Raw genomic sequence first — 12,615 nt, forward strand, 5'->3', positions numbered from 1 at the left:
TGAGCACCAAGCCGAGAATACTGTTATTATCCAACACATGTTTTCCAGCCTATGTCAGACTGACCATTTGTTGGTTATGTTCAAGGTATGGATCATTGAGGCAAATCCCTGTGATCTCCCTGATAACAGCACACATAAATGGAGAAAGTGAAGTAGACACTAAATCTCACAGGCTCATTAACTTTTCCTCTGACAAGCACAATTTTCTTCTTCTCGCAATAGCCCAGACTTGCAGGTTCCTGGAGACTCTTATTGACTCTCGAATCATTGCCCAGAATAGGTATCCAGGTTACCAACATGGGGGATCATAGTCAGAATAGGTATCCAGGTTACCAACATGGGGATCAGGTTACCAACATGGGGGATCATAGTCAGAATAGGTATCCAGGTCAGAATAGGTATCCAGGTTACCAACATGGGGATTCAGAATAGGTATCCAGGTTACCAACATGGGGATTCCTGGTCAGAATAGGTATCCAGGTTACCAACATGGGGGATTGTTGTCAGAATAAGTATCCAGGTTACCAACATGGGGGATCTTTGTCAGAATAGGTATCCAGGTTACCAACATGGGGGATCATAGTCAGAATAAGGTATCCAGGTTACCAACATGGGGATTCCTGGTCAGAATAGGTATCCAGGTCAGAATAGGTATCCAGGTTACCAACATGGGGAATCTTAGTCAGAATAGGTATCCAGGTTACCAACATGGGGATCATAGTCAGAATAGGTATCCATGGGAAGGTATCCAGGTTACCAACATGGGGAATCTTGGTCAGAATAGGTATCCAGGTTACCAACATGGGGAATCTTGGTCAGAATAGGTATCCAGGTTACCAACATGGGGGATCATAGTCAGAATAGGTATCCAGGTTACCAACATGGGGATTCCTGGTCAGAATAGGTATCCAGGTTACCAACATGGGGATCTTTGTCAGAATAGGTATCCAGGTTACCAACATGGGGATTCCTGGTCAGAATAGGTATCATGGTTACCAACATGGGGAATCTTGGTCAGAATAGGTATCCAGGTTACCAACGTTGGGTATCCAGTCAGAATAGGGTATCCAGGTTACCAACATGGGCATGTTTGTCAGAATAGGCCCACATCCCACCAACATAGGATTTCATGTCAGAGAAGGCCCACATCCCACCAATATGGAGATTCCGTGTCAGAATAGGCACACATCCCACCAACATGGGATTCTGTGTCAAAATAGGCCCACATCCCACCAATATGGAGATTCCGTGTCAGAATAGGCACACATCCACCAACATGGGATTTCCAGTTAGTGAAGGCCCACATACTACCAACATGGAGATTCCGTGTCAGAATAGGCACACATCCCACCAACATGGGATTCTGTGTCAAAATAGGCCCACATCCCACCAATATGGAGATTCCGTGTCAGAATAGGCACACATCCACCAACATGGGATTTCCAGTTAGTGAAGGCCCACATACTACCAACATTGGGATTCTGTGTCAGAATAGGCCCACATCCCACCAACATGGGATTCTGTGTCAAAATAGGCCCACATCCCACCAACATGGGATTCCCAGTTAGTGAAGGCCCACAGACTACCAACATTGGGATTCTGTGTCAGAATAGGCCCACATCCCTCCAACATGGGGATTCCATGTCAGAATAGGCCCACATCCCACCAACATGGGATTCTGTGTCAGAATAGGCCCACATCCCACCAACATAGGGATTCCCTGTTAGAGAAGGCCAACAGACCACCAGCATGGGGATTCCCTGGAACATCTCATTGTGAATGTGACTGCTTGTTAAGTAAATATAAAGCTGGCTTACATTAACATGGGTGTGTACAGGCACCGACAGTAGTTCTAAGTGTGAGAGGGGCTTGCCATTTATCCTACAGTGCTGTGAATTTAGTTACCTTGAATGAGTGAGCTGTTGAATGGTTGACAATGAACAATGGTGCCTACCCTGGAAGATTAAATTTTATTTTTATTTTTTCAACTGAAACATTAAGTATTAAAGTAAAGTGTAGTCACATCTGAAATACAGGTGAACTTGCATTCAGTGGCTGTTTGTACTTTTACAGTTTGTACTGAATATCTCAGATATATGGAGTCCTTCAGTCAAAGTGAGTTCTTCTCTACAATACTGACCCAACATAAACTGATGTTCACTCAAATGCCAGAACAATAGACCTGAAGCTTTGGTCTATTTCATCACCTACAGCCACATTGTATTCAAAGCCTGTTATCTTCCATCAGACAGTAGGCAGCGTGAGTCACGTCATGGCGTGTTGTCTCTCCACGAACCTCAACAGTGGAGATTGCAATATGGTTGTTACTGGGAGACTGGTAGTAGGTTGTAAGTGTTTGACTGGAGGTCACAGGAACTTTCCATGTTACACTGTTCCTGGCTATAAGTGAGTGAGTAACTACGTTCATGCTTGTTAAAATGATGTTTGTCTAATTTTATGTACATTTTTAGAAATTAATGCTTATTAAAGTTTAGTGACAAGTTTGTATGTTTTGTGATTTGGTCGGAAACTCCATATAGTTATTGTATCTTATGTATGGTTGGAATGTGGTTGTTTTTTAAAAGGTTTGTTTGAAATCTTAATTTTGAAGGTGACAAGCAATGTGTTAAGTCCGAATCTGCAATGATATTTTTATCAAAGAGATTCCACAGAAGTGTTGATGAGAGAATGTAATGGTGTTACTAAGTTCCTGAGCAAATATTTCATGTATGGTGATATTGCCAGTAAGTAAACTCACTTCAGCAATTACTGCTGGTTAACTGAAAAGATCTTTACAATGATCGAGTCAGTGTTAAACACATAACCAGGAAACTCAATATTCATTGCCCTCTTTGATCTCTGCCAACATGGAGGTTTTTCTTATGTATGCTTGAACAGTGAATGTGAATGCATGTGTCACCTTAATGAGGTTTTATTCAAAGGGAATAAAAGCAAGTCTTAATGTTGACAAAGCCAGGGTTTCTCATTTGGTCAGTGTTGAGAATGTAATAAGAGGGGTGTGAAAATATGTTAAATGTGTTGATTGACTGGCTCAGTTCAGAGTCACTGATCACCAATTCTTTAACTTCTTCTCACAATAGAAAGTTCAGGGGTTGAATTGGGGCCAGAAATTTGATCTTGTTAGCGATTTGATAACAGGTTCTTGAACTGTCGTCATACATTGGTTGTTTTGAAATGTTATTGAGCGAGTCCGGTTGAGCGTCCAGTGATGTTGTTTGAGGCTAGCTGACATTGAAGGCGTATGTGGTCGTGGTTTTGAACACTGGCTGATGGTGACTATTGAGGTAGATAGTTTGTAAGTTTGGCTCAAGACCATTGGGTTCTGTCATTTATTAATCTGGGCTGAGTAAATGGGCATGTGTTTTGATACTTATAAGGTGTAGTGGTGTTTTAGTCTGTTTTGCTGGATATCCTATGATTGTCTTTGATATTTCATTCCAGAGTCTTAGATTAGCTATGTGTTCAAAATCTGAAGTGTGCTGAAAGTTAGATTGATATTTTCATGACTTTTGTTTTTCTATCAGATTTGTTTTTAGGAGAACAGTATTTGTATGTCTTTGACAGAATCTATGAGAATAATGCCAAAGATACCAATTTGCTTGCAGGTTCTAATGCAAGTAGTAGTGTAAACAATGTAGTACTTGCTGTTCCACCATTATGGATTCTCCACGCAGTGTTACCAAGAAGCAGAGTGTGGTGCTACAGAGTTTGGATGCTGAACAGGAGTTGAAGCGACGGCGTTCACTCACGATTGCACATCTATACCTGTCGTCTGCTTCGCTGTCACGAAAGGCACAAAAGTCAGACAAGAATGAAATAGTGGACGAGTCAAAGGATAAAAAATTGGAAGAACAGACTGAAAAATGATATTTGAAGATGGTTAAGATGGTTTCATGGGATGGTGGAATGTGATTGTGTTGTTGAAAAAGTTTCTGGAAACAGTTTGGTTTTGGATGTGATGATAATACTCGTGATGCAAGGAACAAGGGAATTAAGCCCTTAATGTAGGAATGGATTTGTATTGATGAAGAAAACCAGTCAACTCCTTGAAAATATCTGAGATCTGTGAGAACCAGGAGAGTTCATGTCAGGGAAATGTAGAGAATAGGCACACATTGATACTGAATGATATATTTGTTGAACAAAACCAAATTTGTAGACATGGAAAATGAAGTTAATGTCAGGATTCTCGTGTTTCTACCATATTGTGTAAAACCAATTAAACATGTTGATGGTTCAGTGGTGTGAGTACCAGAGTTTATGTCCGGGTTGAACAGAAGACAGATAATTGTTTAAGATTGACCTGTTAGTCATAATGAAATAATGACTAGCCTGTTGCAATTTCATGAGTGTCTCTAGTACCCAAACAGCACAAAATAATTTCTATATGCAGCTTTATGGTATACTTAATATTTGGGAAGATTAAATCCTGTTGTTTTTCCTACTTACTAAACAATCCACTCCTGGTGGAAGCTGTGCAGGGTCTTCTGCTAAATGGACATTTCATACCCTTCGACCTTCACTTAGGATTATGCTTAATACTATTTCCTGTTCCTTCAGGATATGTAAATGAATAACTGTGTAAGACGTTCTACCAAGTGGAACTATTCTCTAGAGTCCTGATTAATAAAGTGGCATTAAGCTTAGCGATAGAAGCCCTGGCCATTGTGTTCGTCTTGTGTTGGTCAGACAAATGGAGAAGTGAGAGCTGGAATTTCAACCTCAAGCAGACGTGTCAGTAATTGAGCTAAAACTGATGACTTTTCACGTCAGTGTTCATGCATTTGAGCCAAGTGCTGTGGAAGTAGGTACAATGCTTTTGTCAACGTGTGAGAACATTTTCTCCCATAGTTTTTGGATAAAGAAAATCAAATCACCCTGAGAGGGAGATTTATGAGGCTGACTTGTTTGATGGCTCTATTCTGTCGTCAGTATAAACATTTATACCCAACATCCAGATAGGCGGGTGGAGCTAGGCTGGTGGTATTTATTGACAAATGCACTTAATCTTCACCAGGTTATAATCGCTGGGAGAAAAGAGGATCACCGTTGGAATTCAATGCTTAGGAAATAACGTACCATTTATAGATCCACTCACAACGGAGTGTGAGATAGAAGATCCGTCATATTATCATTATGCTTATGCTGTAGCTATAAATGTTTGGCTTTATCCTTAGTAGGTGTGTGTTGGTTCAATAGATGTGAAAATATTGGGATTATGGTGTTTTGTGGGTGTAAGCCCTCAAGTCTCTGTCAGACATTGTGTCACAGATTCGTACAGAAGCAATAGGCAAAATCTCCAAACTGTCACGTGTGGAAGGATGACATATATTCCAAGACAAACCATTGGATCAAAAGGACAGAAATTGTTTAAAGAGCAGTAATTGTAACTGCTTATGGCTTTATGTGGAGTGTGATAATACACACTGGATCTGCAAGAATCAAGGAAGATTTATGAGAGTTGAGGGTTCGTGAACTGGATCATTGGGTCTGTAGGGAAGGGCTTTGGAAACATGGTGAACATGTTTGACTTTTCAAAAGGAATGTAAAACAAATATGGACAAAATGTGAAGAAACCCTTGCTCTTGGAGAACAATCAATTCATGGGACTTTTTAGTTTGTTACATGTTGTCATGTTTATGGACATAATTGGATCGACATGATGTTTGTGAAGACTGATGTATCTTGATGGCGGTATTCTATAATTTATGATACTGACACTAAAATATTAGCCAAAGTGGCCAGTTCTAATAGATAACACCCAGCAGATGTCAAGTTTTATGGATGTGAAATGTTGGGAGGGCATGTGCAGGATTGAGAATGGAGGAAGGTCAGATTGCAGCAACAGAGTCCAGCGATACCGACTCACCATCTCCCATCTACAGTAAGATCAGTTATCTGTCGTACTCACAACAGTTGGAGGAGTACATCAACAAGTATAAGACAAGGCCTCCTGATATTAAATTCTGGCCCTATGGACCATACTGGCCCCAATACTATGATGGTGAAATTCTGGTTACACCTAAACACATCTCTGATTGCCCATTGGAGGAGGAACCTCTGGCCGAGAAAGAGCCTGAGGAAGAAGTGCCTCAGGATGATGATGACGGTAAGTTGTGACGAGGCAATTTGTTACCTCTGAAATTATAGACAGGATAGTTGTTTCATAGTTTATTAGACAGGATTTGTATTACTATTTCATTGTCATGCCGAAGACCCGGGTTCGATTCCCCACATGGGTGTCCCCTGCCGTGATATTGCTGGAATATGCTAAAAGAGGCGTAAAACTAAACTCAGTCAGTACTATTTCATTAAAGATTTTGGGGCGGTAGGGTAGCCTAGTGGGTAAAGTATTGGCTCGTCACCGAAGACCCGGGTTCGATTCCCCACATGGGTACAATGTGTGAAGCCTAATTCTGGTGTCCCCCGCCGTGATGTTGCTGGAATATTGCTAAAAGCAGCGTAAAACCAAACTCACTCACTTATTCACTCACTCATTAAAGAAATACTACATGAGAACTAATAAATTGTCAGACCAAAATGAGCAAAACCGATGTCAGTTTTAATATTTACTATTCAAGAGGTTACAAAACACTTGATTCTTTCATATTACAGTACTTAATCTGTAATGATGGATTAACTAATTAACTGTGAAAGAATTGTGTGTTCTTTTACTTCTGAATTCCCCGCTTCTTGTCATTTTTGGCAAAGCAAAATTGATGACAATGACCATTGGAAATAATGAGATTTATCATAAATCTCACAACTTTGAACAGTCAGTATTTATTAATGTATCTTTCAAAATGTAAATATCAGATAATTAGCTGGAGAATTGAATTTCAAAACTAGCATATTTTTTAGTGATCCCAGGTATCTGTTTTTATCAAGTCACCAATTATTTTTCTGAAATGTTCTTACTGATAATCGATAAATACATCATTTGGATGATTTAGAATATACGCTATCATGACCACCAAAGTAAGTTCGCCATAAATTTGGATATTGTTTGCATAATCACATGGTGGGTCACATGATACTTTTCTTCATGCATATGCAACATCTGTGTCTTGATGACAATTTTTTCATTTATGGCAAGCAATTTATATGTTGAATGTGTAACATTATTATATTATTGACATATAGTATTGTTCATATATCAGACAGTAATTTGTTTAATTTCAGTTTCCCTAAAGATGTAAATAAATATATCGTTGCACAGTACTTTAATGGGTGTACACTAGAAGGTGAAGACATTTACTGCTTTTTAATGCATAGCAAAGTTTCACACAGCACATGGCAGTGTTGTTGTTTTTTCAAACCACCTGAGTATTTGTACTTGAATTTACACCATCTAAAGGAAATTACTGGTAGATATTTGACATCTCTGTGTAATATTATAGCCATAGTGTTCACTTTTCAGATTCATAAGTATATGCATCAGAAAAACACCCCTCAACATCTAGGGTGTTATGCCAAACAGGCTGGACTCATAAAAGGATTGGGTGGTCTGATTTGATAGATGAATGTCATGGTATCCCAACTGCATGGATTGATGTTCATGACATCAAATATTGGATTGTCTGGTCCAAACTCAATTATTTACGTACTGCTTTCATAGAGCTGGCCTACAGCTGAATGTAGCATTAAGCCTAGACTGCAAATATGATCAGCCATGAAAATATGCTGAAGTTTTTGTATGTTGAGCCTTAACTGGAATTTGGTGAGTTTGAAAACAAATAAGTAAACAATGTTTTAGTGTGACATTTCACCCAGGCACAATGGATGAATTCTCCACAATTCAAACTGGCCACTGGCAATGTTTCTTTAAAGTTTTACTCCAGAATGAAAGGAACAAATTATACTCTGGCACATATTTCAGAAATACAGGGATATTGCACATACATGGCTGACTACAACACTGAATACCTATCACTCACTCACTCACTCACTCACAGACAAGGTTGTGACAGTGCACAATGGTTGCTATGACCTCAACATGAGTTTGTCATCTTGAAAAACACAGAGAAAGTAGGGGGTATTTTCTTCGAGTACTTTCCCATCTGTCACTGTCACCAGTCCTGAAGAGTGGCACGAAGGGAGACAACTCTGTGCTCAAGTGACTGTCAAGTGATATAAATGTGTTTCTGCCTTCAAACTATGACCACTTGAAACCCTATCCTCACCACTTACAGAACGCCACTGTTTTCTGATTGGATGGTTGCCCCGAGCAATACTGACACTTATTTCCTTTCAGAGTCAGAATGTTATCCAAGTCCAGTTCATATATTTCTTTCTTGAAGTATTGAAATGAATTGTATGATTTAATGATTTGTAATCTTTATTCTTTTGATATGTAGAGAATGTAATACAAGTTCCTCTTTGATTAATACCGTTTTTGTTCCACAAAGTGACTTACTGGATAATGAAAGATATTACTGGTTACTGTAGCCCAGTATGACTGTTTCCAATAAGACTATGTTCCACAGTATGGTGCTGACATTATTTGTGCCCCATGTGAAGCTGGAACACTGTAGTTGGGGTAATTAACTGCTATAGTGATAAACAAAACAGAGTGAATTGGATAAACACTACTTTGAACAAAATTCCAGTTTGAACATGACAGGTCTGCTTAATGTGGGACAAAAGCCTGAAGTGGTACAGGTCTTAGATGTTTACTACATTACTGAAACTGATGAGTATGGCTACACAATAACTGGAACAAGTAAACAGGTTGTTTGAGTGTCATGATTCACATTTGCTGGGACTGCCAACTTATCCAAGCCTACTCCCCTTAAAACAAATTCACAGTGCATGAAAATATGATGGTTACTAGATGACACTATGACTTTACATGCCTTATATTTATAATACCACAAAACAGTTGTGAGAAAACAAAATTGATTCGCATAGAAGGTCTTGTTACCTTGATGAAGGGGAGACTACTCTCATTTGAAGGTCAAGTTCTTGATACTGTGGTTGTGTAAGATGTTTAGATGTTTGAATTATGTTTTATAGCCAGATGTTTGTGTTATTTAGTTGTCATCATGTAGGTGCTTACTTCTGAATCAATGGTGTTTCATAGGTTCCTCTACATTTTAGTTTAAATAACTTTGCAGTGATAAAAGTTGGATGCAAGATTCAAGCAGGTCAGAACTGATCCTTTATCAACCCAAGTCACTCACTCACTTGACATCTGAGCTGTGTCACATTTTTGTGTGGTCCAGGTTGAATTATTATCAGTTATTAGTATCAGTGGTCAGGGAAATATTACCCTTGAACTCTCTATTCCATTATTATTATCAGTGGTCAGGGAATATTACCCTTGAACTCTCTATTCCATTATTATTATCAGTGGTCAGGGAAATATTACCCTTGAACTCTCTATTCCATTATTATTATCAGTGGTCAGGGGAATATTAACCTTGAACTCTCTATTCCATTATTATTATCAGTGGTCAGGGAATATTACCCTTGAACTCTCTATTCCATTATTATTATCAGTGGTCAGGAAAATATTACCCTTGAACTCTCTATTCCATTATTATTATCAGTGGTCAGGGGAATATTACCCTTGAACTCTCTATTCCATGGTGTTTACAGATCCCTGTTATATAGCTCTAATAATACTAAGAGAACTTCAGTCATGTAGAACTCATATATAACAGTCATAGATGATATATTGTGACAATAACAATCCCAATTCACTCACTAACTCATTAAATAGATTTAAGACATGAAATAAGACATATATTCAATACTTTTTCTAAGAGCTGCTTTTCCTTGTATGACTTATCTGGTAGGTTTGGTAGCACCTCCTCTTTATATTACATTAGGTTTTGATAAAGTATCTGTAATTACACTGTATCATGGATTTTTAATAACTGAGGCATTTACCTGTCATTTACTTATAGATAAGAACTTCACTTAACACTGGCAAAGATGGGCTCATGGGGTGATAAAATTAGGGACTATTTGGTTTATTGATTGACAGAAGCTTCCTACATCTCGGTGCATACGTTCTGATGAACACCATCGAATATGAGCACCGACATAGTGTGATGAGTATATGACAAATTCAAAATAAATCATAAAGTTTGTGTGAAACAAGTTCACATGTGCCCTGTAGATGCACAACTGTAAACTCATGCACTTTTTAGTCACAGATCATGAATATACTTTATTATTGACACTAATCTTTGTTTGCCAGTGATACTTCTTGTGGGATATAATAGGAATATTAGTTTCTCAAGGACAGTTTCTTATGCAGTTTCCTTGTGTTTCAGCGGTCTCCAGAACAGCAGAAAACCAGGACACGCCCTTCCATGGGCGGTGGCGCGGAGTGCTGATTGTGTACGACTCTGAACGCAGCCCACGAGAACACCATGCACAGCCTGTTCCGGAGGGATGCTGTCCAAACCTCCTGTTTGAGTCTCGCTTTGAGAGCGGCAATCTACGCCAAGCCAGGAGAGTGTAAGGATATAATACTTCTATACTGTTCAGACAAAGTTAGGAAACACCCACAATTGTAACGCTGTGTGTTGCAGTAGCATAGAACCATTGTTTAACTTTTTCTGAGTAGGATCTGTATAGTCAGCTCAGTATATTGGTAGTGCAGGTTGGTTGAGTTACCTGGTTGTCTATTGTGAAGCAGTACACTGAGTTAACTCCCTTTGTTTGTACCAGGATCCTATAATCATAGGAGCATTGTTGTCAGCACTTTGCTTGCACTTACTCATGGGTTTTACTTTAACCCCAAACTCTGAAAATAGCTGATAGTAAACTCATAAGGTTCATCACATATTTACTTGTGATAGAACTTTGGTTTCATGACCACTTCATTCCAACATTTATCTTCAAGAATCCAAGAAATTAATGTTCCTAACCTACTATATCCTTTAAAGATGTGAAATTTGCCAATGCCTTTTTGTGCAATACTACAGGGTTTTTTCTTTATTTTTTTGTCCATTAACAAAAATATCAGGGAAAATTTCAAAATGACCCATGATGATTTGTTGAAAAACAATTATGATTTTGACCAATTCCCAGCACTCCTTCTTTGTGTCTGACAAGGACTATACAAGTCTATTAAACAGATCCTTGAAGGTATTCCGTAGCGGAGTAGCCAGGTACATATGTTTGGTGTAAAGTATATCTGTATATGCTGTAAAGAGATCACCAGAGAAGTTGCCAGTATTATCATTGTTAAATTGACTTACAAAAAAGTCTTGGTATGCTTCAGAAGTAACAACCATTTCACTCCTGGCACCCTTGTTTATTAGCAGTACACTGAAGTGTAATTGTTGCCAGATAAATCCATTATCAAATATTGACTTCGCCAGTAGACTGGCAAAAACCAAGGTGTCGGCCCAGCGCTAGTTTCTGTAGGTAGGCAGTGTGTTTGTATACACTGCTGGAGGGATACGACCTGTTATCCCCTGTAGTTGTCAGGTGGATATGGGTGGAGATATCCCAAGTCACTGTACGCTGATTTGTTAGTGTTGGTTTGAATATAGGTTTACTTGACTGGAGTTTATGTGGACGTTTTGTTTTGTTAACGTCACATAACGAATGTTTACTGCTTAAAGAGAGGTCGTAGTTAGGTGGTGAAGTTTTTCACTGGCTAGGGCATTGTAAACATTGTGCCACTATATATAAACAAAACATAAATTAATGAATTTTAAGATATTAAGTTTCACCTTTTTATAACAGTCATCACGTATTTAATACCTGTTTTTCTGTGGAACCGTTTCTATTTGGGCATTTTTGATTGTCAATAGATTTTCATACTTCTGTGGTTAAGAATGCATTTTTTTAAAATCCTTTCATTGTATGAGATATTAAGATATTTTCTGTAATGCTCCCAGTGTCAGCAATAATGGGTGGTAGGGTAGACCAATGATCAAAGCATTTGTTTGTCATTCAGAAACCCAAGTTTCATTCTCCCCATGGGTACAATGTGTGTAACCCATTTCTGCAATTTCAGACCATGAAATTGCTATAAAATATTGCTTAAAGGAGCATAAAACATCAATCAGTCAATCAATTAATAGATTGATTGTAGCATAAAATATTGGTATTGTCAGTGATATTATGGCTGTAACTTTCATACATTTACAGACTTATATTAGAGCTGAAAATACATGAAGTATACCTTTTGACATACAAGCTGCTTAACCTCTGTGCAATATAAATACATCCTAAAGGATTATCATTGTTGAGTAATAATTATTCTAAACTGAATGTGCTGACTATCATGAACCTAATTATTTTTATCCAAGTTTGTGTGAATTCACTCAAATGAAATATGCTTTATTCAAGTTTCCTGTTTAGGCTTTGATGTGTCATTTTCAAAGTCTGTAATCTTTAACTCCAGCCATGACTTGCTGTCTGGGGAGTGATTAAGTTCTCACTTTCAGTCTGTTGTCAGTAACAATTGTTCAAGAATCGACTCATAGATCAGATGCCCCTTGTGTGGGGTGTATTTGAGTATTTAATGACAACACTTTCCTCAGAATCAATAAGAATTTTTAGATAAGGGATCTAGTCATTGGTTATAAAAAATACTCTGTATTGTTTGTTTCTTATGTTTTTCTT

The 12,615-nt window shown here is 38.3% G+C and overlaps 1 protein-coding gene across 1 annotated transcript in view; it reads left to right on the plus strand.

Annotated features, from left to right (window-relative positions):
• Positions 1-12,615, plus strand: part of LOC124282612 — a 71,294-nt gene that overhangs the window by 26,428 nt on the left and 32,251 nt on the right. The window contains 1 exon segment of the mRNA XM_046718637.1: positions 10,305-10,491. Coding sequence (XP_046574593.1) covers positions 10,305-10,491 — 187 coding nt within the window.

Source organism: Haliotis rubra, unplaced genomic scaffold, assembly GCF_003918875.1.
Source record: "Haliotis rubra isolate DU_JTF1 unplaced genomic scaffold, ASM391887v1 Scf30, whole genome shotgun sequence".
Lineage (NCBI taxonomy): Eukaryota > Metazoa > Mollusca > Gastropoda > Lepetellida > Haliotidae > Haliotis > Haliotis rubra.